The following is a 27,539-nucleotide window of genomic DNA, read 5'->3' on the forward strand; positions in this document are numbered from 1 at the left end:
GATGCCTAAAATAAGAACTGCTACTTTAACCCCCTAGTCGTGGCTCACTCATCTTCGCCCAGCTGCCTCCGGTGCCGAAATCCTACTTTGCTTGTGGCTCTCCATCTAAAAAACAAAAACACAAACAAAAAACAACCACCACCCGCTATCATCCCTCAGATAGCACCGTGCCATCTTCCCTGCCGCAGCGCTCAGTGACCCACCTTCTCACAGCCCTCCGCTCACCTCCTCCGTCACTCCTTGGTGCGCATCTCATCCATCTGCATGTCAAAACAGTTCATGCGAGTCACCCGATGCTTAACAAATCCGGAGGTGTCACTTCCGGCTAGGGATACTAGCAGCATCCAACTACAGCCTGTTGTTAAAAGAAAACCACGCGCCTCCCCGCAGAGAGTACGCTCCCACACCTACGAGCCTTAACACCTTTGAGATTCCATCTCATTTGCTGCTGGAACCGCTCCCACACCGCTCCAACAGTCTCCATAAAATGCCCTAGAAATGACCGGCCGCACAGCCTGTGGTGGCTACTTCGAGGTGAACGTACGTCTGTCGCCTAGGCGGTCTAAGCGTATCAACATTTAAACCGTTGACTTCTACTGCTGTTCTACTTACTCCTGACCCTACACCCCCCAGGCAGGGCAGCTCTGAGCCAAACAGGCACACGCATACGGTAATGCTAAACGCTACAAAAGGTTTGATTCCAAGATAAACCCTAAGCGATAAGGACTCTCAGACAAGATACCATGTCAGGCGAGAAGACCTAGAGGGCCACAACCGGGAGGCGAGGAGGCTATACGGCAGCCCCAGGAAGAGTCACCCGTTATGGCCCGTTATAAGAAGCTACCGTCAAAACCGAGACGGTGGATGAGAAGTAGGAGTCCGAATCCTAGGACGGAGGGATGCAGGGGAGACGTCGCAGTCCGTGAAAACGGATGCCTAAGGAGCAGAGCTGACTGCCAGCAGCCTGCGACGATGCTGCGCAAAAGACTCCCGACCGGAAACTTCCAAGACCTACCCACGCTTCAAGCTTATAACGCAAGAATAAAAAGCACCCGATCGGCAGCGTGCCGATGAAGATGGGCGTTCGATACCCTAGGGATGGCGCCTCAGGCACGAGCCGTGCTCCTCGAGCACAAAAGACACGCGAGGACATTTAGAGCCGAGGAAGGGCAAAGACACCGTAGACAGAAGAAACAAAACTACACGTTGACACACGCAGAGGCGGGAACTGCCCTGCCCGGGACACGCTAACATCGAGGGGAAAAGTAATCCGTTCCCTTTACCTGACCTTAGGGCCCCGCTCCCGTACAGCCTTCTCCCCCATGCTAACTTTCAAACACTTCCCTGCAATTCCCAACCTCGGCCCCTCCTCTCGGCCCCGTTCGCTCGACTTAGCTTTCACAGGGCCGGAGGTCCGATTCCATCCTCCACAAAAGCAGCACGGCAGCTAACTAGCACGTTCCTGCAGTTGACGCCTTCCTCTTCACCTGCAAGAAAACACCAACGGGAGAAAACACAACCGGCCGTTGCCATCGCGCTGCTCCGTGCCTACCTCTTCCACGACACCCGCCTATACTCAGAAGCGTCGCGGGGTTCCGCTCACCGGCTCTTTGCAGAGTCAGATGCTGCAGCCGTCGTCGCTGGCGTTACCTAAGATACCGAGAGACAAAGTTTCCCTTGCGCTTCTAACGAGTCACCCACGATCCTCCTTGCGACTACCCCGGCTCGCTTCAAACGCTCATCCGATCCCAAAGGCGACTCCCAAAGCACCTGCAAAAACAAGGCGAGCGCTCAACGGAGCGGTCCTACGATACTTCCGTATTAGACACCGACCTGGCTGACAACCGCCTCACCTTCTCAGACTGTCGGTCTGCGTGCGGCTCGGCCCCTCCGCGGCACCTGCAAAAAACTCAAGGAAAAGACACGTGCCGAGTTACCGCCTGAAACTGGGGTCTGCCCGCACGGATCCCCATCTCCCGCTCCCTTACCTCGGCCCTTCACCTGCCCTGCCGCTGCTGTTTCCAGTTGTCACGTCAAGGCTCGTGTGCCACCTGTAACACACTTACAACAAGGGAATGCTTCTACTTTCACCGACAATTGGATGCCTAAAATAAGAACTGCTACTTTAACCCCCCTAGTCGTGGCTCACCTCGCCCAAGCTGCCTCCGGTGCCGAAATCCTACTTTGCTTGTGGCTCTCCATCTAAAAAACAAAAACAACAAACAAAAAACACCACACACCGCTATCATCCCCTCAGATAGCACCGGTGCCATCTTCCCTGCCGCAGCGCTCAGTGACCCACCTTCTCACAGCCCTCCGCTCACCTCCTCCGTCACTCTTTGGTGCGCATCTCATCCATCTGCATGTCAAAACAGTCATGCGAGTCACCCGGATGCATAACAAATCCGGGGGTGTCACTTCCGGCTAGGGATACTAGCAGGCATCCAACTACAGCCTGTTGTTAAAAAGAAAACCACGCGCCTCCCCGCAGAGAGTACGCTCCCACACCTACGAGCCTTAACACCTTTGAGATTCCATCTCATTTGCTACTGCTGGACAGCCGCTCCCACACCGCTCCAACAGTCTCCATAAAACGCCCTAGAAATGACCGGCCGCACAGCCTGTGGTGGCTACTTCGAGGTGAACGTACGTCTGTCGCCTAGGCGGTCTAAGCGTATCAACATTTAAACCGTTGACTTCTACTGCTGTTCTACTTACTCCTGACCCTACACCCCCCAGGCAGGGCAGCTCTGAGCCAAACAGGCACACGCATACGGTAATGCTAAACGCTACAAAAGGTTTGATTCCAAGATAAACCCTAAGCGATAAGGACTCTCAGACAAGATACCATGTCAGGCGAGAAGACCTAGAGGGCCACAACCGGGAGGCGAGGAGGCTATACGGCAGCCCCAGGAAGAGTCACCCGTTATGGCCCGTTATAAGAAGCTACCGTCAAAACCGAGACGGTGGATGAGAAGTAGGAGTCCGAATCCTAGGACGGAGGGATGCAGGGGAGACGTCGCAGTCCGTGAAAACGGATGCCTAAGGAGCAGAGCTGATGCCGCAGCCGGCGACGGATGCTGCGCAAAAGACTCCCGACCGGAAACTTCCAAGACCTACCCACGCTTTAAGCTGATAACGCAAGAATAAAAAAGCACCCGATCGGCAGCGTGCCGATGAAGATGGGCGTTCGATACCTTAGGGATGTCCCCTGAGACGCGTGCCGTGCTCCTCGAGCCCAAAGAGAAGTGAGGACATTTAGAGCCGAGGAAGGGCAAAGACACGGCAGACAGAAGAAACAAACTACACGATGACACACGCAGAGGCGGGAACTGCCCTGCCCGGGACACGCTAACATCGAGGGGAAAAGTAATCCGTTCCCTTTACCTGACCGGAGGGCCCCGCTCCCGTACAGCCTTCTCCCCCGTGCTAACTTTCAAACCCTTCCCTGCAATTCCCAACCTCGGCCCCTCCTCTCGGCCCCGTTCGCTCGACTCAGCTTTCAGAGGGCCGGAGGTCCGATTCCATCCTCGACAAAAGCAGCGCGGCAACTAACTAGCACGTTCCTGCAGTTGACGCCTTCCTCTTCACCTGCAAGAAAAAAAACAAACGGGAGAAAACACAACCGGCTGTTCCCGGGGAGGCCACACCAAAAAATTTCTGCCTGCCTGTTTTGCCAATTGACGCGGTTAACACAAAGGACACATCACCAAGCTAAAGAAATAGGCTTATTTTACTTTGCTTTAAAGCAGCAGAAAGAATAAGCGAGGTAACGCAGCTAGTCATTACCACATAAAGCTAGCTCTAGGGATTAAGAAAGACACATCACCAATTGCCTTCGTACTTTACCATCATCCAGACCCGTGCATCAGCTGGGGAGCCCCGTCGCAGCGAAGGATCGGAGAGCCTTTCCCGGCAATTGGGAAGTCCCACGCAGTGCGTCCACTCGTAGGTAAGGTCTCCGTCTTTGCTGCGAGAGGGTCCGGCTTTTATACAGTTTAACGAGCAAGTCTATACAAAATGCACAGGAGATATCTGGGAGGTTGATACGCCTCACTCGGGCACGTCCAGATCTGGCCAGGATCCGGGCATGTCTGAGGAGTTACTCTTTTTCTGTACATTTGGGATTTATAGTTACTTCCTGTCGTTTACTGATTGTTCCCAGGGATCCTTCCCAGGGGTGCATTTTCACGCTGATAAGACGCTGGTTGCTGGTCGGGGGATTCACTCACAAGTCAACCTTGGTTTGAGGCCCATTGTTCGGCCCTTTTTTGTTTCACTGCCTTAAAAACACCAGCCTGAGACAGACCTGCGCCCAAACATAGGCGACAACAGTCGCCTCGCACACCGGACGGGACCGGGGAGTAAAAACCCAGCCAGGGGACAGGAAAAGAAAAAATTTTTTGTCCCCCAGCCGTTTTGGGTTTTTTGCATTTTTGGTTTTGTGTGGTTTGGTTTTTCCTTTGTTTTTGGGTTGGTTTTTTTTTTTTTAATTTCTATTTTGTCTGTCTACTGCCTCTAAACAAAGCTACACAACCTACAGCCCGTAAGGAAAAAACAAAACATCAACCATTCAGGCACTGCAACACACATTTTAAACACCACAGAGCCAGCTACCACTCAAACCACCACGTGCTCTCCCCTCGGCCACCCTACCACCAAAACCGCCACAAGCCATCACCCTCCGTGATCCTCAGAAACACCAGGTACGGGGGGCCTCAAAAAATCATCCTCCCTGAAAAAACTCCAGCCTGAGCCTGACCTGCACCCAAATCCCGATAACGATCCTTGCATCGCACACCGGCCGGGACCAGGGAAAAACTACCCAGCCAGGAGACGGGAAAAACAGAAGTTTATTCCCCTGACAGAGGTTTTCATTAAATCCAGTCTACGTAGTCAAATTGAGCCCCGCCTACATCCTGCAAGAAAAGAGACGACAAATACTCTTACACAGCTAGACACCTTCTAAACGTGCCGCTATTCCACCTACCGCCAAAACCAACCCCCACTCTCCACCGGCCCATCCTTCCGCCCAACCGTCACGACGGGCAGTCACCCCCCGAATACTGTTCCTGGGGGACTCGAGCGCCGAGCCTGAGGAAATCCCGGCCCAAACCTGACCTTCACCCAGACGCCGACTGTGACCGTCACCCTCAGAGAGCATCTGCGACCGGGTGAAAATAAACCCCACCGGGGAGACAAAGATGTCGCCCGGTTGGAGGATTTGTTTTCTTATTTAAAACAAACCCATACAGTATACCCGTGAACTCTATTCCACCTAGCCCTGACTCCACACCCCCGGGCAGAGCAGCTCCGAGCCACACAGACACACACAAAGTACTACAAATGACGCGATTCAAAGAGGACTAAACGCTAAGCGATAAGGACACCCGGAAGGGTATGCCAGTAAGGCGAGAAGACTCGGAGGGCCACGATGGTGACGCGAGGAGGCTATACGGCAGCCTACAAGAAGCACTAAGTGGAACGGCCCCTTACGAGAAGCTACCTTCAAAACGGAGACGATGGGTACGCAAGAAGACGGGCTTCAAGACCTAAGAATGTCAGGATACGGGAAAGAAGTCACCGGCAGGAACAACGGATGCCTAAATAGCAGAGCTGACGCCAGAGCCTGCGACGACGCTGCGTCAAAGACTCCCGACCGGAAACTTCCAAGACCTACCCACGCTTCAAGCTTATAACGCAAGAATAAAAAGCACCCGATCGGCAGCGTGCCGATGAAGATGGGCGTTCGATACCCTAGGGATGGCGCCTCAGGCACGAGCCGTGCTCCTCGAGCACAAAAGACACGCGAGGACATTTAGAGCCGAGGAAGGGCAAAGACACCGTAGACAGAAGAAACAAAACTACACGTTGACACACGCAGAGGCGGGAACTGCCCTGCCCGGGACACGCTAACATCGAGGGGAAAAGTAATCCGTTCCCTTTACCTGACCTTAGGGCCCCGCTCCCGTACAGCCTTCTCCCCCATGCTAACTTTCAAACACTTCCCTGCAATTCCCAACCTCGGCCCCTCCTCTCGGCCCCGTTCGCTCGACTTAGCTTTCACAGGGCCGGAGGTCCGATTCCATCCTCCACAAAAGCAGCACGGCAGCTAACTAGCACGTTCCTGCAGTTGACGCCTTCCTCTTCACCTGCAAGAAAACACCAACGGGAGAAAACACAACCGGCCGTTGCCATCGCGCTGCTCCGTGCCTACCTCTTCCACGACACCCGCCTATACTCAGAAGCGTCGCGGGGTTCCGCTCACCGGCTCTTTGCAGAGTCAGATGCTGCAGCCGTCGTCGCTGGCGTTACCTAAGATACCGAGAGACAAAGTTTCCCTTGCGCTTCTAACGAGTCACCCACGATCCTCCTTGCGACTACCCCGGCTCGCTTCAAACGCTCATCCGATCCCAAAGGCGACTCCCAAAGCACCTGCAAAAACAAGGCGAGCGCTCAACGGAGCGGTCCTACGATACTTCCGTATTAGACACCGACCTGGCTGACAACCGCCTCACCTTCTCAGACTGTCGGTCTGCGTGCGGCTCGGCCCCTCCGCGGCACCTGCAAAAAACTCAAGGAAAAGACACGTGCCGAGTTACCGCCTGAAACTGGGGTCTGCCCGCACGGATCCCCATCTCCCGCTCCCTTACCTCGGCCCTTCACCTGCCCTGCCGCTGCTGTTTCCAGTTGTCACGTCAAGGCTCGTGTGCCACCTGTAACACACTTACAACAAGGGAATGCTTCTACTTTCACCTACAATTGGATGCCTAAAATAAGAACTGCTACTTTAACCCCCCTAGTCGTGGCTCACCTCGCCCAAGCTGCCTCCGGTGCCGAAATCCTACTTTGCTTGTGGCTCTCCATCTAAAAAACAAAAACAACAAACAAAAAACACCACACACCGCTATCATCCCCTCAGATAGCACCGGTGCCATCTTCCCTGCCGCAGCGCTCAGTGACCCACCTTCTCACAGCCCTCCGCTCACCTCCTCCGTCACTCTTTGGTGCGCATCTCATCCATCTGCATGTCAAAACAGTCATGCGAGTCACCCGGATGCATAACAAATCCGGGGGTGTCACTTCCGGCTAGGGATACTAGCAGGCATCCAACTACAGCCTGTTGTTAAAAAGAAAACCACGCGCCTCCCCGCAGAGAGTACGCTCCCACACCTACGAGCCTTAACACCTTTGAGATTCCATCTCATTTGCTACTGCTGGACAGCCGCTCCCACACCGCTCCAACAGTCTCCATAAAACGCCCTAGAAATGACCGGCCGCACAGCCTGTGGTGGCTACTTCGAGGTGAACGTACGTCTGTCGCCTAGGCGGTCTAAGCGTATCAACATTTAAACCGTTGACTTCTACTGCTGTTCTACTTACTCCTGACCCTACACCCCCCAGGCAGGGCAGCTCTGAGCCAAACAGGCACACGCATACGGTAATGCTAAACGCTACAAAAGGTTTGATTCCAAGATAAACCCTAAGCGATAAGGACTCTCAGACAAGATACCATGTCAGGCGAGAAGACCTAGAGGGCCACAACCGGGAGGCGAGGAGGCTATACGGCAGCCCCAGGAAGAGTCACCCGTTATGGCCCGTTATAAGAAGCTACCGTCAAAACCGAGACGGTGGATGAGAAGTAGGAGTCCGAATCCTAGGACGGAGGGATGCAGGGGAGACGTCGCAGTCCGTGAAAACGGATGCCTAAGGAGCAGAGCTGATGCCGCAGCCGGCGACGGATGCTGCGCAAAAGACTCCCGACCGGAAACTTCCAAGACCTACCCACGCTTTAAGCTGATAACGCAAGAATAAAAAAGCACCCGATCGGCAGCGTGCCGATGAAGATGGGCGTTCGATACCTTAGGGATGTCCCCTGAGACGCGTGCCGTGCTCCTCGAGCCCAAAGAGAAGTGAGGACATTTAGAGCCGAGGAAGGGCAAAGACACGGCAGACAGAAGAAACAAACTACACGATGACACACGCAGAGGCGGGAACTGCCCTGCCCGGGACACGCTAACATCGAGGGGAAAAGTAATCCGTTCCCTTTACCTGACCGGAGGGCCCCGCTCCCGTACAGCCTTCTCCCCCGTGCTAACTTTCAAACCCTTCCCTGCAATTCCCAACCTCGGCCCCTCCTCTCGGCCCCGTTCGCTCGACTCAGCTTTCAGAGGGCCGGAGGTCCGATTCCATCCTCGACAAAAGCAGCGCGGCAACTAACTAGCACGTTCCTGCAGTTGACGCCTTCCTCTTCACCTGCAAGAAAAAAAACAAACGGGAGAAAACACAACCGGCTGTTCCCGGGGAGGCCACACCAAAAAATTTCTGCCTGCCTGTTTTGCCAATTGACGCGGTTAACACAAAGGACACATCACCAAGCTAAAGAAATAGGCTTATTTTACTTTGCTTTAAAGCAGCAGAAAGAATAAGCGAGGTAACGCAGCTAGTCATTACCACATAAAGCTAGCTCTAGGGATTAAGAAAGACACATCACCAATTGCCTTCGTACTTTACCATCATCCAGACCCGTGCATCAGCTGGGGAGCCCCGTCGCAGCGAAGGATCGGAGAGCCTTTCCCGGCAATTGGGAAGTCCCACGCAGTGCGTCCACTCGTAGGTAAGGTCTCCGTCTTTGCTGCGAGAGGGTCCGGCTTTTATACAGTTTAACGAGCAAGTCTATACAAAATGCACAGGAGATATCTGGGAGGTTGATACGCCTCACTCGGGCACGTCCAGATCTGGCCAGGATCCGGGCATGTCTGAGGAGTTACTCTTTTTCTGTACATTTGGGATTTATAGTTACTTCCTGTCGTTTACTGATTGTTCCCAGGGATCCTTCCCAGGGGTGCATTTTCACGCTGATAAGACGCTGGTTGCTGGTCGGGGGATTCACTCACAAGTCAACCTTGGTTTGAGGCCCATTGTTCGGCCCTTTTTTGTTTCACTGCCTTAAAAACACCAGCCTGAGACAGACCTGCGCCCAAACATAGGCGACAACAGTCGCCTCGCACACCGGCCGGGACCGGGGAGTAAAAACCCAGCCAGGGGACAGGAAAAGAAAAAATTTTTTGTCCCCCAGCCGTTTTGGGTTTTTTGCATTTTTGGTTTTGTGTGGTTTGGTTTTTCCTTTGTTTTTGGGTTGGTTTTTTTTTTTTTAATTTCTATTTTGTCTGTCTACTGCCTCTAAACAAAGCTACACAACCTACAGCCCGTAAGGAAAAAACAAAACATCAACCATTCAGGCACTGCAACACACATTTTAAACACCACAGAGCCAGCTACCACTCAAACCACCACGTGCTCTCCCCTCGGCCACCCTACCACCAAAACCGCCACAAGCCATCACCCTCCGTGATCCTCAGAAACACCAGGTACGGGGGGCCTCAAAAAATCATCCTCCCTGAAAAAACTCCAGCCTGAGCCTGACCTGCACCCAAATCCCGATAACGATCCTTGCATCGCACACCGGCCGGGACCAGGGAAAAACTACCCAGCCAGGAGACGGGAAAAACAGAAGTTTATTCCCCTGACAGAGGTTTTCATTAAATCCAGTCTACGTAGTCAAATTGAGCCCCGCCTACATCCTGCAAGAAAAGAGACGACAAATACTCTTACACAGCTAGACACCTTCTAAACGTGCCGCTATTCCACCTACCGCCAAAACCAACCCCCACTCTCCACCGGCCCATCCTTCCGCCCAACCGTCACGACGGGCAGTCACCCCCCGAATACTGTTCCTGGGGGACTCGAGCGCCGAGCCTGAGGAAATCCCGGCCCAAACCTGACCTTCACCCAGACGCCGACTGTGACCGTCACCCTCAGAGAGCATCTGCGACCGGGTGAAAATAAACCCCACCGGGGAGACAAAGATGTCGCCCGGTTGGAGGATTTGTTTTCTTATTTAAAACAAACCCATACAGTATACCCGTGAACTCTATTCCACCTAGCCCTGACTCCACACCCCCGGGCAGAGCAGCTCCGAGCCACACAGACACACACAAAGTACTACAAATGACGCGATTCAAAGAGGACTAAACGCTAAGCGATAAGGACACCCGGAAGGGTATGCCAGTAAGGCGAGAAGACTCGGAGGGCCACGATGGTGACGCGAGGAGGCTATACGGCAGCCTACAAGAAGCACTAAGTGGAACGGCCCCTTACGAGAAGCTACCTTCAAAACGGAGACGATGGGTACGCAAGAAGACGGGCTTCAAGACCTAAGAATGTCAGGATACGGGAAAGAAGTCACCGGCAGGAACAACGGATGCCTAAATAGCAGAGCTGACGCCAGAGCCTGCGACGACGCTGCGTCAAAGACTCCCGACCGGAAACTTCCAAGACCTACCCACGCTTCAAGCTTATAACGCAAGAATAAAAAGCACCCGATCGGCAGCGTGCCGATGAAGATGGGCGTTCGATACCCTAGGGATGGCGCCTCAGGCACGAGCCGTGCTCCTCGAGCACAAAAGACACGCGAGGACATTTAGAGCCGAGGAAGGGCAAAGACACCGTAGACAGAAGAAACAAAACTACACGTTGACACACGCAGAGGCGGGAACTGCCCTGCCCGGGACACGCTAACATCGAGGGGAAAAGTAATCCGTTCCCTTTACCTGACCGTAGGGCCCCGCTCCTGTACAGCCTTCTCCCCCGTGCTAACTTTCAAACACTTCCCTGCAATTCCCAACCTCGGCCCCTCCTCTCGGCCCTGTTCCCTCGACTTAGCTTTCAGAGGGCCAGAGGTCCGATTCCATCCTCAACAAAAAACAGCACAGCAGCTAACTAGCACGTTCCTGCGGTGGCCAGATTCCTTTATCGCCTGCAAAAAAGCACTGAAGAGCTCAACTGCTGGTCAGTATCACGCTGCTCCCCGCTTACCTCTATCCGCAACACCCCCCCATCCTCAGAAGCATTGCGGTGTTCCGCTCACCTGCTCCTTTTGGATTCAGATGCCGCAGCCGTTGTAGCTTTCGTTACCTTACTTACCGAGAGACAAATTTACCGTTGTGCTTGTGAGAAGTCACCGACTCCGTGCTCGTCCTTGCTACTACCCCGGCTGCTTTCGGATGCTCAGATGATCCCAAAGGTGGCTCACTTGGCACCTGCAAAACCAAGGTAAATGCTTAACTGTAGTAGAATTTCTGACAGAGAATGGCCACGATATTTTGTTGCAAGGTTTGGACAATCCAGGCCTGAGATCAGACTGCTAACAACAGCTGTGTTATGAGAATGACCTTGAAGGGCTGTGTTGTGAGGAACTGTATCTGTTAATGAGGAATTTTCTCAGCTATGTATCTGGCTAAGCTAAGCACAAGTATGCAGCAAACCGCAAGATGCTTGCCGATCACAGTTTCCCTTTGGGTGCGTGATAAGTTGCTTATGACCAATAATCAAGGGGTATGGGGCGCGTGAACGGTGGGTGCTTGCTTTGCAAAGTATATAACAAAGAGATTCGGGCAATAAAGTGGGACGACATGTAGTCGCATCAGGGTGATTGTCGTTACTCGGGCCACTCTCCGTATTGGGACCCTCTTCACTTAACCGAGTGGCCATATAAGACTGCACTATTAGGCTCGGACCTGGCTGATGACCGCCTCACCTTCTCAGATTGCTCAGCGGCATGCTCCTTCACCCTTCTGAGGCTACGTGTGTCACCTGCAAAAAAACAAGTAGCAGCACTTGCCAAGATGCCCAGGCAGAGCAGCTCCGACACAAACAAACATGCACAGACCGACACGGCACACAGACAAGATGAGAGACATAAAATAAGCTCTTTAAGAGGAAAGACTCAGATCGGAGATGCTCTCAGACAAGAAGACCTACAGGGCCGTGAGGAAGAATGGGCGGCAGGCTGAGAAGAGTCAAGTGTTATGGCCTGAGAGAAAACCTTATAGCCTCCACAGGGGTAAGGCACGCACAAGTAACATTGCTTCAAGACCTAAGAACGTCAAGATGCTGGGAAGATCTCCCAGAAAAGATATTTGTGAAAATGGATCGCTGTACGTAAGAGATGCTAACGCAGCCCGGAACGACATTGCAAACGCAGCCTGACTAGAAACTTCTGAGACCTAGCCACACTTTAGGCTAGTACAGCAAAAACAAGAACTGCCTGGTTGGCACTGTGCCGATGAGGATGGGTGTTCCGGGCCCAAGGGAAGATGTCCGAGGCAACTGCTGTGCTCCTTGAGCTCAAAGAGCCACGACGACATCGAGACCCAAGAAAGGTCTAAAGACACACGAGACAGACAACACACACTACATGACAACAGACACAGGTCGGAACTGTGCTGCCTGGCATGTGCTAACCTCATGCTGAAAAGGAACCCCTTCCACCCCCGCTTCAGCTGCCCAAAGAGCACCGTTCCTGGACGGCCCTCTCCCGTAAATTAACTTTAAAACTTCTCCCTGCAATTCCCAACCTTGGGCTGCCCCCCAGAGCCTTCTCCCAAGCACCAGTCCCTCAACTTATCTTTTACAGTGCCGGGGGGCTGAATCCATCCTTGACAAAACAACGCCCTGGGTAACCAGGTTATTCCCACAGTTGCTAGGTTCCTCTTTGCCATCTGCATAGAAACAGAGTGAGCCATAAGGACATTATTGGTTGATGTGCACCTCATCTGCAACACCCTCCTCCTCCAGAAAAGCGACATAGCTTTCCTCTCACCCCATCTCAAAACTGTACAAAATCCTCTTCTCCTCAATTGCCGATGAAGGATCCGTGCTCATTCCTAAAATTAAAATTAAACAATATGCTTTATTAAACTATCATGCCCTCCCAAACAAAATTACTAATGTAAAGTAAAAAAAAAAAAAAAAACAAAAAAAACCAAAAAACAACAACAAAAAAAAAACCACCAAACTACATATAAACATTCTATCTCTTATATATGATGTTGAACCTCGACCGATCCAGAAAATCTTACCTCAAATGGCTCTCTTCCTCTAGAGATCAAAACACATCTGTCTCAAAAGTTTAATTGGCTCAAAAGCTGCTACTGACTGAAGGACTGAGAGAGCCCTCACACCTGAGAAACCCAGGAGTGGAATGAGCTCCCTGTCGAGCGGCTGGGGCTTATATACCCTGGGCCCCGCCCACCAGCCCGCCCACAATCCCCTGGGAAAGGGGCGGGGCCAACCCCTGGCAGGTATAAAGTCAGCCAGAGGAGCAGAGGGGAATTTTCTCCTCTGCCTAAAGTTTACAACATGCGTAGCGCTCTGTGGAGAAAGCGACTGACCGGAAATGACAATACCCACTCTTTTACTGGACCTGTTGTGTCGGCAATGCGACCCGGTAGGGACTTCTGCTTAATTTTTCCAGGGTATACATAGAAAAAGATCGGTATTTTATTAGGCTCTGTAACAAAAGAGTTGAATAAAGGCAATAGCGATACTCTTATCGACAATGATGTACTTTAGTTTCCAAGAAAACAACCAAAATGCTATAGGGTTACGCTTCCTTTCTACCGAGACTCCGCACGCTAGCTAGCTTTTACTGGAATTATGCTGTGGATGGAACTAAATGACAAAGTGGGGGTAGAGCCTACGAGAATCCCTCCTCTGGGAAGTCTGGAGGGGATCTGAATGGACTACGTGTGCTCGCTGAGCACCGGGAATAGAACAGACGCGTCCTAGCTACCGTAGAGGAAGACGTGAACTTTCTGCAGACAAACTACAGCGTTGGGAAAGGTCTTCTTGGCACGCGGAGGGCACAAAGCGCACTGCCGTTTTGCCAATCGATGGGGTTAACGCAAAGGGCGCAAAAGCTGAGTTAAAGGCTTATTTTGCTGGCTGTCTCGAGGTAATAAGCGATAAGTAAGAAACGAGGTGCTTAAAAAATAAGGCGATGTGTCCAGTCCTTACTATACCAGATGAGTCATAGTGATTAAGAAAGATACATCACCGATTGTCCTTGTGCTTTACCATCGCCTGGATCCATGCTTCAGCCGGGGAGCCCCGTCACGACGAAGGATCGGAGAGACTTTCCTGGCAACTGGTGAGTCCTACACGGTGCGTCTGCTTGTGGACGAGGTCTCCGTCTCTGCTGCGTGAGGGTTCCGGTTTTAGATGGGTTAACAAACAAATCTGTAAGCGTGTAGAACTGACAAAATGCACGCAAGACATCGGGTGGATTGAGTCGCCTCGTCGTCCTCCTTTGGGATTCTTTCCCAAGCCTGGCCAAGGCTCAAGGAGGAACCGAGGGAGTTTGCGTATTTGACCTCAATAATTGGCTCCTAAACTAGGAAATGTCGGTATATTTATGTATTGTTTTATCTAAGTTACTTATCTCGATAATGAGATGTTCTATCCAAGCTATGTATTTCACTAATGATTGGATACAGATATTATATAATGTTTGGTCATGAGATTGAGATTTGTCTAGAGGGTGACTTTGGCTCGAGACCTGTCGTTCAGGCCTCGGTACTTTGACAGCAGAGCCGATAAAGGGCGGCGGAGCAAGAGGACGGCCTCGGGAGGCACGCTGACATCGAGAGAAGAGCAAAACACAAAAGACGGCTCTCGCACGGGATGCTTAACTCGAGAAGGCATCCCCGCAACGTACGGAGGTTCTCGGGGGACGACCGACCAAACAGAAGCATCCGAAATGGCGGTGATTAAGTAAGACGGCTCTGGGGTGTGGACAAAGCCCGAGGAAGGGATCTGTCCGCGTAAGAGATGTACGCGGAGAGCCGTGGAGCTAAAACGGTCCTGTCAGATATGAGGATTGTCTCGAGAGATGTCGTGACGAGAATGAGAGGGCTCCGAGGAGCAGAGGGAACGTGGGCGTGGAGACAAACAAAGGACAAAAAATAATTTTAAAAAAACGCGAACGGAAGACAGGTAGCCAGGGTACATTAAAAGCGATGGTTAATAAAGAAATACTGAAATAAATAAGAAATATTGATGGCAAAATACAGGGGAGATGTAGAAATAAAATTTTAGGGGTCAGCAACGAGAAAAACTAAGGCAAAATAATTTAAACACAAATGCGGTGACCGAGATACAAGCCAATTGTAAAATCCCAGGGATGAAGAGATGAAAGAACTTAAAAATAGCGATAGCAAACTGAAACACCGCTGTTGCAAAATGGCCAAAGGAAAAAAATTGCTTAGAGTAACGTAAAAAATTAAGCGATCGGTCAAATGCCTATGACGTGTCATCTGTCACACAGAGATCCTTCGGCTAGGTGAGCGTGATAAACGCCTCCCCTTAAATGCGTATGTGGAGAGGCTCCGTGTCAAATTGAGAGACTCCTAATCAGAAGCCCTCGTCCTTCAACGTCAAGGCCCTCTGAAAAAGAACAAACTAGCTGAAGGCAGGCGGGATGTAAGAAAGCGCAGACGTAAACCAAAGAAAGGCCGATTCTAAAACCTAGACGAAGTTCGAGAAAGGATCCTCTCCAGAAACTGCTATAGACCGCCGAGGACCTCCGTGGAAGCCCCTCAGGGACCAAAATCGCACAGGTAATAGTTATATAACTACAATAATCAGTTAATGAATAGGCACATAACGGGATGATATGAGCTTTGGCTACGGTAATGTACGACAGGCGAGTTAGGCGGAACGATTCCCTCGCGTACCCAGCCAGATAAAGCAATCCCCATGCGTTAATGCTAAACCTGGCGTTAAGGAGGGTTAGTTGCCGATTTCAGTAGAGAATTTCGACGACCCGGGTGGGATGCTGCCTCGGAAACTTGACGAACCCACAGGATTGTGAAGACTCTGGCGTTGCCTAAGTGTTTTTCGGGGAGATCCTCCGAACCCCTGATCTGGTGAGTTTGGAGTAAGAGCCCTGGTGGGGTTTTTTTTTCGGTTGTTTTGGTTGGTTGGTTGGTTGGTTTGTGTTTTTTTTCAGGCATTACCAAAGGTAACACAGACTGGAAAAGCCTGTCCGTAAGACTGGACGCAAGAAATTCCCACAGGACTCTGCTATTAAGGGAAACCTGGGAAGAAAGGCGAGATTACACGTTATTATGGTGACGTGCCCGGAGTGTCACCTGGGGTCAGAAGAAAGCCTCGATCGCACATAAGGTGCAGGCTAGGGTATTGAGGCGCATTGGCCAATGTCCATGTCTAATTATTATCTTGTATAACAGCCTTGTTTAGTCTGTTAGGCGGTGTCATAGTTTTGTGTACGTAATTGTTTATTTTGTTTAATGTGGGTTCCGACCGGTCTAAGGGGTCTGAGAGCGGTCTTTTCAAAAAATTCACCTCTGGAATGTATATTAAAATATTGGAGGGACGTGGGAAGCGAACCCCTTATCTGGGAAACAATTCATTGACTATTGTAATCGTTGGTGGCCACTGTACGTTTTAGAAGCTCGAGAGAAGTGGCCAAAGAACGGACCTTGAAGTTTAACGCTATATACTATTGATGTAGTTTTGTTGGAGGGAAGGGAAACAGGGAGGATGTAGGTAGTCAGGGCCTGGCGGTCGGAAGATATCGCGCTGTACGGAAAGATAGGGCCCCTTTTTCTGATACCCCGATAGCCAATAGTAATGTAGCAGTGATGTAAGCAGACAGAAGTGATGTTGTAAACCCAAGCTATATAAGGCCTGTATATTCCTCAATAAAACACCATTTGCCATCCACCACATTGGTGTCTGTGAGCTGATGGCCCGAGCGGCCTGGGGTTGGTCGCCGTGCTGTTCCTGAACCAGGTCGCCATGCCTCTGAAAGGCAACAGGAGGAAGTGCCTTAGGTTGATTTGTCTTGTTGTCGCTAAATCATCCGGAATGGCAAAAGGATGATGTATGATTCCGAGCGACCCTACCGTTTTAACATAAGAGAAGGAATGGGGAAAGAAGTTAAAGATGTGCTGTTCACCGCATAGATGTCTGAGCCCCCTGCACACCAACCAGACCCCGTGCACCTTGCTGGCCTGCGATGCACACCAATGAGTTCCTCATAGCACAACCACACCTCCTAGACTTTGCCTGGTGACCCCGCACCCCACCAGACTCCGTGCTCACTACTTGGCCCCCCTGGACCATCTCTGGGCCCCCAGATGGCCAACTACACCCCCTGAACCTCACCGAGAGCCCCTACGCCTCGCCTGGACCCCGTGCACCTCAACCAGCCCCCCTGCAGCCCAACAAGATGCCCAGCACACCAAACTTACCCTCTATACACCTAGACCTCTGTAGTCCGCTTGGCCCTGGTGTGCTAACTCTGAGTGCCTCACACGCCAATCGTACCCCCTGACAGCAACCAGATGCCCTGCACCCTGTCAGTGTCATCTGAACCCCAGCCAGCTCCCCTGCATGATGCCTGGACCCGCTGAACCCTGTCTCAGCCCTCTGTACAACAATGAGATCCCCTGCACCCCAACCAGATCACCAGCAACTCTCCTAGCCCCCACGCACCTTGTTTGGACCCCCTGCAAAACAATCAGATGTCCTGCAGCCCAGCCAGATGACTTGCACATTCCCTGGACACCTGTGACACCAACAAGACCCCCTGCACATTGCCTGGGCCCTCGGCATTTCAACAAGATCAGCTATAACCTGGCTGGACCCTCTGCACACTCTCTGGGGCCCCTACACCCAAACCAGGCTCCTTGCACCTTGCTCGGACCCCCTGTATCCAGTCTTTGCAGCATGAATCCCAACCAGACCCACTGAATCCCAACAAGACCCCCTGCACCTTGCCTGGCTCCCCTGCAGACCAAGGAGACCTCATGCACACCAGCAAGACCCCCTGCAACCTGTCTAGACCATTTGCACGCTGTCTGGGCCCCATGAACCCCAATGGGACCTCCTTCACCCCAACAAGACCCCATGAAGCCTCTGTGGGACCCCTGAACTCAGCCAGACTCCCTGCACATTGCTCAGACCCCTGCACTCCAACCATATCCCCTGCAACCTGTCTGAAACCCCTCCACCCTAAGAAGACCCCCTGCACCTCGCCTGGACCTCCTGTAAACGCTCTGTGCCCCAGGAAACCCAAACAGACCCGCTGCACCACAACCAGACCCATTGAAACCTGCTCAGAACACCTGCACGTTGTCTCGACCCTCTGCACCCCAACCACACCCGCTGCAACTTGCCTGGCCCCCCTTCACACTGTCTGTACCCCATGAAGCCCAACTGGAACTCCTATACCCCAAGAATACCCGTCTGCACATGAACAAGACCCCTGAACCCCAACAATGCCCCCTGCACAGCAACCAGGACCCCTGCACGTTGTCTGAACCCCCACCACTGCAATGACACACCCTGCACACTGTCTGGGCCCTGTACATCGCAAACAGACCCCCTGCACCCTAAACAGAATCGCCTGGACCCCCTGAACCTTGACTGAACATCCTGCACCCCAACCAGAACCACGCAACGTGTCCGGGTCCCCTGCTTCCCAAAGAGGTCCCTGGAGCCCTGTCTGAACCCCCTATAAACCAACAGGACCCCCTGCACCCTGTCTGGTCCCTCTGAACCACAACCAGAATCCCTGCACCTTGCCTGAATGCCTTGCACCCCAAACAGACACCCTGAACCCCAACCGGTACCTCCTGACCACTCTCGGAACCCCCCCGCACAACAAGATACCCTGCACCCTGTCTGAGCCCCCTGCATCACAAACCAACCCTCTGCATCCCAACCACACCCCCTGCACAACAAACACAAGTCCCTGGGACTTGCCTGGATCGCCTGAGCACTGTCTGAACCTACTGCACCCCAACCAGAACCCCCTGCAATGAGTCTGAGTCCCCTGCTTCCCAAACCACTCCCTGCACAACAAACAGAACACCCTGAACACTGTCGGAAGCCCCTGCACCCCAGCGAGACCCCTGAACCCTGTCTGTGCCCTCTACATCCCAACCATACCCACTGCAACTCAAACAGAACACCCTGTAACTTGCCTGGAACCCCTGAACGCCGATCAGACCGCCTGCACCTTGCTTGGACCCCCCTGAACACTCTCTGAACCACCTGCATCCCAACAAGACTCCCTGCACCCTGCCTAGAACCCCCCTGCATCACAAACAGAAGCCCTTGCATAGTTCCTGAACACTCTGAACCCTGTCTGAACCCCCTGCATCCAAATGACAACCCTTGTGACGTGTCTGGGTCCTCTGCTTCCCAAACAGAACCCGTGCACCCCAACCCGACCCCCTGCACAACAAACAGAACTCCATGCAACTTGCCTTGAACACTGTACACCCCAACAAGACACCCTACACCCTCTCTGGGATCCCTGCACTCCAAACAGAAAACCTTGCACCTTGCCTAGACCATCTGAACCCTCTCTGGGCCTCCTGAATCCAAATGAGACCATCTGCACCTTGCCTGGAAGCCCTGTGACACAAAGCAAAGCAGATCCCACGCACCACAACCAGAACCCCCTGCACATTGCCTGAATGCCGTGAAGGCTGAAACCCCTGCACCCCAACAAGAACTCTTGCGCCATGTCTGGGGCCCCTGCATCCCAAACAGTTCCCCTGCATGCAAAACAGAAACCTCTGAAACTTGCCTGGACACCCTGAATGATATCTGAACCCCCTACACCCTAACAACACACCCTGCACAATGTCCGGGTTGCCTGAATCACAAACAGACACCCTGCACCCCAACCAGAACGCGCTGCACTTTGCCTGGATGCCCTGAACCCTGTCTGAGACTCCCTGAACCACAACAAGAACTCCTGAACCCTGTCTGGGTCCCCTGCATCCAAACCAGACCACCTGCACCCCAATCAGAACAACCTGCACCTTGCCTGGACCCCTGGAACCCCGATCAGATCTTCTGCACATTGCCTGGAGCATCTGCAACCCAAACAGACCCCCTTTACCCCAACCAGAACCACCCGCACCTTACGTGGAACCCTAAACGCTGTCTAAAGCCCCTGCACCCCAACCAGAACACCCTGCACCTTGCCTGGATGACCTGCACCCCGACAAGAACCCCCTGCATCTCGCCTGAACCCCCTGCACCCCAACAAGTCACTCTGCACAGTTTCTGGGCCCTCTGTATCACAGATAGAGCCCCTACACCCCAAACAGAATCCCCTACGCTTTCCCCAGATGTCTGAACCCTGTCTGGGCCCCCTGAACTCCAATCAGACACACTGCACGTTGCCTGGATGCCCTGCACCCCAACTAGAACCCCCTGCAACTTACCTGAACCCCCAAATCCTGTTGGAACCCCCTCCACACCATCAAGATCCCCAGCAGCACGTCTGTGCCCCTTGCACCCCAAACGCATCCCACGCACCCCAACCAGAACCCCCTGAACACTGTCTGAAGCCCCGGCACCCAAACAAGAACCCCTGCAACATGTCTGTGTCCCCTGATTCCCAAACAGAACCCCTGCACGGTGTCAGAACATCCTGAACATCTACGAGAACCCCTGCACCCTGTCTGGGCCCCCAGCACACCAAACACCGCCTGCAGCCCAACCAGAACCCGCTGCACCTTCCCTGGACTCCCTGAACCCTGTCTGAACCCACTGAACTACAACCAGAACCCCTGAACCGTGTCTGGACCCGCTGCTTCCCAAACAGACCCCCTGCACAAAAAAGAACACTCTGAACCCCATCTGAAGGCGCTGCACCCCAGCAAGAACACCCGAACGATGTCTGGGTTCCCTGCATCACAGACACCCTGCATCTCACCTGGACATCCTGAAGCCCAAATGGAACTCCTGCACCCCAACCAGAACCCCCTGCACATTGCCTGGACCCCTTGAACCCTCTCTGAAGACACTGCATCCCAACCAGAACTGCTTGCACCTTGCCTGGACAACCTGAACCCCAACCAGAACCCCTGAAACGTGTATGGGACCCTCAGATCTTAAACAGACGCCCTGCACCCCAACCAGAAGTACCTCAACCCTCTCTGAACCCCTTGAACAACAACAAGACATCCCCTGCACCCTGTCTGGGCCCCCTGCATCCCGACCAGACCCCCTGCATGTCATGGTATAGACGGACAGATGACAATATGGGTTGCAGATCAATGATGATGATGATTTTTATTATTTATTTATTTTATTGCCCTTTTTTACACACCTTTTATAACCCCTAAGGCAAGCCAGCGCAGTTAGATCACAGCCTATTGGCAGTTGCTGAACTTAGTTACTATTGGCCTTTTCCCTATCAACCTCCTGTAATTAAGGCCTATGCCCTAAAAATCTACAGTTGTGATTTCATGTGCTACAGTTGCAGTTTCTCGTGTTTTCCCACGGTTAGTCTAGCAAGCATTGTACAGTTAGCTTTTGTTCCTCTCTCACGGTTACTGGGTACAAGCTGGGCGTGTCGTACTACTAAGGATACATTTTCATCTGTTCAAGGGCGAGAACCCAGTCAGGATCCATGCTCTGGTCCCCTTCAGGGTCCCCCGCCCAACTGTCGACCCCCACACCTGCACACCACCTAGAACACCCTGAACCCTGTCTGAACCCTTTGCAAAATAACAAGACCCCCTGCAACCACACAGAAACCCGTACACCTTTCCTGGGCCCTCAGAACTCCAATCGGACACCCTGCACATTGCCTGGAGCCCTTGAACCCTCTCTTAGCCCCCCGCACCCCAACGAGGACCCCCTGCAGGTTGCCTGGACCCCCTGAACCCTGTCTGAACACCCTACACCCCAAGCAGAACCCTTGCAACGTGTCTAGGTCATCTGCTTCCCTGCACACCAAACAGAACCCCCTGCAACTTGCCTAGACCCCCTGAGCCACAATCAGAATCCCTGCACCTTGCCTGGAGGCCCTGCAAACCAAACAGACCCCCTGCACCCCAACCAGAACCTCCCGAAACTTCCCTGGACCCCATGAACCCCGTCTGAACCACCTGCACTGTGTCTAGGCTCCCTGCATCTGAACCAGAAGCATGCACCCCAACCAGAAATGGCTACATCTTGCCTAGACCCCTGAACTCTATCTGAACATGCAGCACCCCAACGAGACACCCTGAACCCTGTCTGAGCCCCCTACACCCCAACAACAATCCCTGCACCGCGTCTAGGTCACCCGCATCGCAACCAGACCCCACACAACACGACCAGAACTAACCGAAACCTGTCTGAACTCCCTGCATCCTGTCTGTGACTTCCGCTCCCCAACAAGACCCCCTGCACCCTGTCTGGGTTCTCTGCATCCCAACCAGACCCGTTGCACCCCAACCAGAACACCCGGAACCATCTCTGAACTCCCTGCACACCAACAGGAGCCCCTGCACACAGTCTGGGCCCCCTGCATCCCAAACAGAACCCCCGCGCCTTGCCTCGACCCCTTGAACGCTCTCTGAGCCCCCTGCACCACAACAAGCACCCCTGCGCCCTGTCTGGGATCTCTGCATCCTAACAAGAACCCCTGCGCATTCCCTAGATGCCCTCCACCCCAAACACACCTTCTGCATCCTGAAGAGTGTCTGAACACCCAGCATGCCAACAAGACCGCCTGGACCCCAAGCAGAACCCCCTGCACATTGCCTGGACCCCGTGAACCCTGTGTGGGCACCCTGATCGCCAACCAGAACCACTGCAACTTGTCAGGGTGCCCTGCACCCCAACCAAAACCCCCGCACCACAAACAGAAATGCCTCAACCCTGTCTGAACACCCAGCACCCCAACCAGAACACCTGCAGCTTGCCTGGAGGCCCTGCACCCCAAACAGAAATCCCAGAATCTCTCCTGGACTCCCTGAACCCTGTATGAAACCCCTGCACCCCAACCAGAATCCCTTGCATCTTGCCTGCACCTCCTGAACAACCGTCTGAACCCCCTGCGCCCCAAACACACCCCACGCATCCCAGCCAGAACCACCTGCACTTTCTCTGAACCCCCTTGAACCAAAAGAGAACACCTGCAACGGGTCTGGTTACCCTGCTTCCCAAACAGAACCCCTGCATCCCAACCAGAACCTCCTGAACGCTGTCTGAACCACCTAAACCCCAACAAGACCCGCTGCACCCTCTTTGGGCCCCCTGCACACCAAGCAGAACCCCTGCAATGTGTCTAGGTCACCTGCAGCCCAAACAAACCCCACTGCACACCAACCAGAACCTCCTGAAACTTCCCTGGACCCCATGAACCCCGTCTGAACCACCTGCACTGTGTCTAGGCTCCTTGCATCCCAACCAGAACCATCCACCCCAACCCGAAATGGCTGCATCTTTCCTAGACCCCCCCTGAACCCTGTCTGAACATGTAGCACCCCAAGAAGACACCCTGAACCCTGTCTGAACCACCTACGCCCCAACAAGAACCCCTGCACCGTGTCTAGGTCACCTGCATCCCAGGCAGACCACATGCAATACAAACAGAACCACCTGAAACCCGTCTGAACTCCCTGCACCCCAACAAGACCCCCTGCATCATAACCAGAACCCCCTGAACCGTGTCTGAACACCTTGCACACCAAAAAGACCCCCTGCACCCTGTCTGGGCTCCTTGCATCCCAACCAGATCCCACTGACACTTGCCTGGACCCCCTGAAGCCTGTCTGAAGCCTCTGCGCTCTGTCTAGGCTCCCTGCATCCAAAACAGACGCCCCTGCACCCCAACCAGAACCCCCTGAAACTTGCCTAGACCCCCAGAAACCTGTTTGAACCCCCTGCACCCCAACAAGACTCCCTGCACCCTGTCTGGGCCCCCTGGGTCACAAACAGCACCCCTGCACCCCAAACAGAACCTCCTCCAACTTCCCAAGAACCCCTGAACCCCCTGCAACCCAACAAGGCCCCCTGCACCCTGCCTGAGACCCCTGCGTCCCAACCAGAACCCCTGAACCCTGTCTGAACCACGTGAACCCCAACAAGACCCCTTGCACCCTGTCTGGCACACTTGCACCACAACCAGACCCCCTGCACTGCAACCAGAACCCCCTGCAACGTGTCTGTGTCCCCTGCTTCCCAAACAGACCCCCTGCACCACAAGCAGAACTCCCTGAAACAAGTCTGAACCTCCTCCACCCCCGCAATATCCCCTGCACCCTGTCTACAATCCCTGCAGCCCAAACGGAATGACCTGCACCTCGCCTGCACCCTTTGAACTCCGTCTCGGTGCCCTGAACCCCAATCAGACCCTCTGCATCTCACCTGGATGCCTTGCATGCCAAACAGAACCCCTGCACGCTGTCTGGGCCACCTGCACCTCACCTGGACGCTCTGAACCCTGTCTGAACCCCATGCAGAGCAAACAGATGCCCTGCAACTTGTCTGGGTCCCGCGTTTCCCAAACAGAGCTCCTGCACCTCAACCAGAACCCCCTGAAACCTGAGCACCCTGCACCCCAGCAAGATGCCCTGCACCCTGTCTGAGACCCCTGCATCCCAGCCAGACCCCCTGTACCCCAAACAGTCCCTCTGTACCTTGACTAGATCCCATGCACCCTGTCTGGGCCCCCTGCACCCCAAGAAGGCCCCTGCAACCTGTCTGACCCCCATGCGCTCTGTCTGGGTGCCCTGAACCCCAAGAAAACCCCCTGCAACCTCTTTGGCCTCCCTGAACACCAACCGGACACCCTGCAAACTCTCTGGCATCCCTACAAGCTGTCCTGTGCCCCTTCACACTGTCTAGGTCCCCTGAACCCCAAGCAGATGCCCTGAGCCCCAACCAGCCCTGATACACCTTGTCTTCCCCCCACACACACACCCCAACCAGACCCCCTGCACTTGACTAGACCCCATGTGCCCCGCTTCCCCTCTGTTCACCCCGTCTGTGCCCTCTGCACACCAAGCAGACCCCCTGCACCCCAAACACACCCCTGAAACCTGCCTGGTCCCCCTGCACCTGTTTGGGTCTCCTGCACCCCAACAAGACCCCCTGCACCCCAAACAGGTGGTCTCTATACCTTGACTAGCCCCCATGGAACATCTCTGGCCCCCCCTGCACCCTGATTGGCAGCTGTGCATACTGTAAGGGCTCTCCAAACCCCACGTAGACCCCCTGTCCCCCAAAGAGACCCCCTGCTCTTGACTAGCCCCCATATGCACCCTGCTTTCCCCCCCTGCACTCCAAGCAGACCCCCTGCACCCTCTCTGGACCCCCTGCAACCTGCCTGGCCCCCCTGGACCCTGCCTGAGCCCCCTGGACCTCAGCCAGACACTCAGCATCCTGTCTGGACCCCTCGCACATGACCCACAACCCCTGCACTGCAACAAGATCCTACACACCCCAACCAGATGCCCTGCAACCTGCCTGCACCCTGTCTGAACCGTCTGCCCCCCCAAGAAGACCCCCTGAACCCTGTATGTGTCCCCTACACCCTGTCTTGGCTCCCTGTTCCCCAATCAGACCCGCTGTAACCTCTCTGGCTCCCTAGCACCCTGTCTCGGCCTCCTGAACCCCAACCAGACCCCCCGCACCCCAGAAAGAACCCCTGCACCCCAACTAGCCCTGCTACACCTTGCCTAGTCCCCCTGCAACCTAAACAGACCCCCTGCACCCTGTCTGAGCCCCGTGCACCCGGGAAGACTTGCTTCGCACTGTGTGGTTCCCCTGCACATCAACCAGACTCCCTGCACCTTCAACCCCTAGTCAGCCCCAGTGGTCTCCACTCCCTCCCAGTGTCTCCCAGTGCACACACAGTGCCTCCCACAGAATTCAGCGTCTCCCTGTACCCTCCAGTCCCTCCCAGGGTCCCCCAGTGCCCGCTAGCATCTCCCAGTCCATCCGGTGTCCTCCTAGTCATGTCAGAGACCCCCTAGTATTCCCCCAGTGCCCTCCAGTCCCTCCCAGTATCTTCCAGTGCCCCACCAGTGCCCCAGCCCGTCCAGTGTCCTCCCAGTCCTGCTCAGACCCCCTAGGTTCCTTACAGTACCCTTCAGTCCTCCCAGCATCCCCCCCACGGTCCTCTGCAGTGCGTCTCCCGCTCTGTTCCGTGTCCCCTCAGACCATCCGTTGTCTCCCAGTACCCCCCAGTCCCTCTCAGCGTCCCTCCAGTGCACCTGCAGAGTCCCTCAGTGTCTCCCAGTCCTGCCACAGACTCCCTGGTAACTCCCAGTGCCCTCAAGTCCCTCTCAGTGTCCTCCAGTGCCCATCCCAGCATTTCCCAGTCCATCCAGGGTCTGCCAAGTCCTGGCAGACACCCCCTAGTATCGCTCCAGTCCCCACCGTGTCTCCCAGTACACCCCCAGTGTCCTCCAGGCCCCTCTGCAGCACATCCAGTGTCTCCCAGTTTGTGTCCAGGGTCTCCCATTATGTTCCGTGGCCCCGCAGACCTCCCAATGTCCCCCAGTGTCCTCCAGTCCTTCCCCATGTCCTCCTGTCCTCCCAGTGCCCTCTTGTTGAAAAACAGTGAAGGAAAAAACATTGTTCAGGGTAGTGTAAAAACTTAAGCAATTGGTCAAACACCTGCAACACGTTGTCCGTCACGCAGAGGTCCCTGAGCTAGGCGAGCGTGATAAACGCCTCCCGGGAAATGCAGACGTGGAGAGGCCCCATGAGGAAATCGGGAGACTCCTAATCGCGAGCCATTGTCCTTGAAGATTAAGGCCCTCTGAAAAAGAACAAACTAGCTGAAGCTAGGCAGGAGATAAGAAAGTGCAAACATAAACCAAAGAAAGACCAATTCCAAACCGTAGACAAGTATAAGAAAGGATGCTCTCCAAAGACCACCAGAGGTGGCTAGAGACCACCGACAACCCCCGCGGAAGTCCCTCAGAGACCTAAACTGCACACATAATAATTATGTGATTACAGTAATGACTTTTTGGAAATTGGATAAATAGACACGTAACGGAGCAATATAAGCTTTGGCTATCGTAACGTACAGCAAGCATGTTAGGCAGAACGATTCCCTTGCGTCCCCGGCCAAATAAAGCAATGCCCGCTCGTTAACGCTAAACGCGATTTCAGTGAGGGAGGGAGAGAGACAGGGAGATGCTGAGAACAGATACGAGTCGCCGGGTAGAGGGAGACCTTCCGATGCGATTTTCACAAGCGACAGGGAAGGCGGCAGCGTGGAAGGAATGAAATGCTTCAGGCGGCTGGGGAGCCAGCAAGGGAGCGGCGTGGAAAGGACGTGGAGAAGGCGACGGGGGACGGGGCGGTGTCGGCAGAACAGCAGAAAGCTGCGGGGACCCGGCCAGCCCGAAAGGCAGCCGGAGGCGGGAGCAGGCGGGCAGCTGGAGAAGCGCGGCCGGGACCGGCCCGGGGGGACGCGCGACCCGCCGCAGCTCCCGGTACCGGCCCCGGCCCGAGGCTTTCGCAGCCCCGGGGCTCGTCTCTCCGCCTCCGCCCCTTCCCACCTCCGCAGCGCCGGCTGCCCGACCCTCACCCACGCGGGGGCGGGCGGCACGCGCCTCCGAGCGCCTCCCCCGCGAGGCTTCCCGGCCACCCGGCGGCTCGGGGGCGCCGAGCTCCCGGCGCCGGTGCTGCGCCCCGTCGGGGCCGGCCGGGAGGAATCCTTCCTCGCCGCACGGACCGGCCGCTCCTGGCCGCGGGCAGACGCGGCTGAGACTCTCTTTCTTCCGCTCCTCGGCCAGCTCCCGCGGGCGGGCAGCCCCCCCGCCCCCGACTCCCAGCTGGAGCCCCTCGGCACGGCGGGGCCGGCCCCACCCGCAGCCTCACCGGCTGCACCTGGGGCTGCCCCAGTCCAG

The 27,539-nt window shown here is 54.4% G+C and overlaps 1 protein-coding gene across 21 annotated transcripts; it reads right to left on the reverse strand.

The window, feature by feature from the left end:
- Nucleotides 1-57: 57 nt before the first annotated feature.
- Nucleotides 58-27,539, reverse strand: LOC116963637. 21 transcript variants are annotated; one of them, XR_006165836.1, is made up of 14 exons: nt 26,293-27,539; nt 13,901-14,041; nt 12,665-12,728; nt 12,470-12,563; nt 11,600-11,655; nt 10,987-11,102; nt 6,968-7,024; nt 6,815-6,867; nt 6,654-6,726; nt 6,519-6,564; nt 6,269-6,315; nt 3,463-3,591; nt 204-260; nt 58-105 (listed from the first exon to the last, which is right to left on the reverse strand). XR_006165836.1 is itself a non-coding variant. In XM_042798513.1 (12 exons), exons 4-12 carry the CDS (start codon nt 12,561-12,563, stop codon nt 3,588-3,590), a joined length of 546 nt encoding a protein of 181 aa, XP_042654447.1. In that variant the 5' UTR covers nt 12,665-12,728; nt 13,901-14,041; nt 26,293-27,539; the 3' UTR covers nt 3,407-3,587. The 21 variants fall into 21 exon arrangements, 3 of the variants coding, with proteins under 3 accessions (XP_042654448.1, XP_042654447.1, XP_042654446.1); XR_006165844.1 differs by lacking the exons at nt 58-105; nt 204-260; nt 3,463-3,591; ... (3 more) ...; nt 12,665-12,728; nt 13,901-14,041 and adding exons at nt 1,303-1,487; nt 1,604-1,770; nt 1,854-1,909; ... (2 more) ...; nt 2,303-2,359; nt 8,128-8,256 and having other exon boundaries at nt 6,024-6,315; nt 6,519-6,574; nt 6,654-6,716; ... (1 more) ...; nt 26,293-26,437; nt 27,218-27,539; XR_006165841.1 differs by lacking the exons at nt 58-105; nt 204-260; nt 3,463-3,591; ... (3 more) ...; nt 12,665-12,728; nt 13,901-14,041 and adding exons at nt 1,303-1,487; nt 1,604-1,770; nt 1,854-1,909; ... (2 more) ...; nt 2,303-2,359; nt 8,128-8,256 and having other exon boundaries at nt 6,024-6,315; nt 6,519-6,574; nt 6,654-6,716; ... (1 more) ...; nt 26,293-26,437; nt 26,860-27,539.

This window comes from Tyto alba, unplaced genomic scaffold, assembly GCF_018691265.1.
Source record: "Tyto alba isolate M040663 unplaced genomic scaffold, T.alba_DEE_v4.0 Super-Scaffold_28, whole genome shotgun sequence".
In the NCBI taxonomy this organism is placed as follows: Eukaryota; Metazoa; Chordata; class Aves; order Strigiformes; family Tytonidae; genus Tyto; species Tyto alba.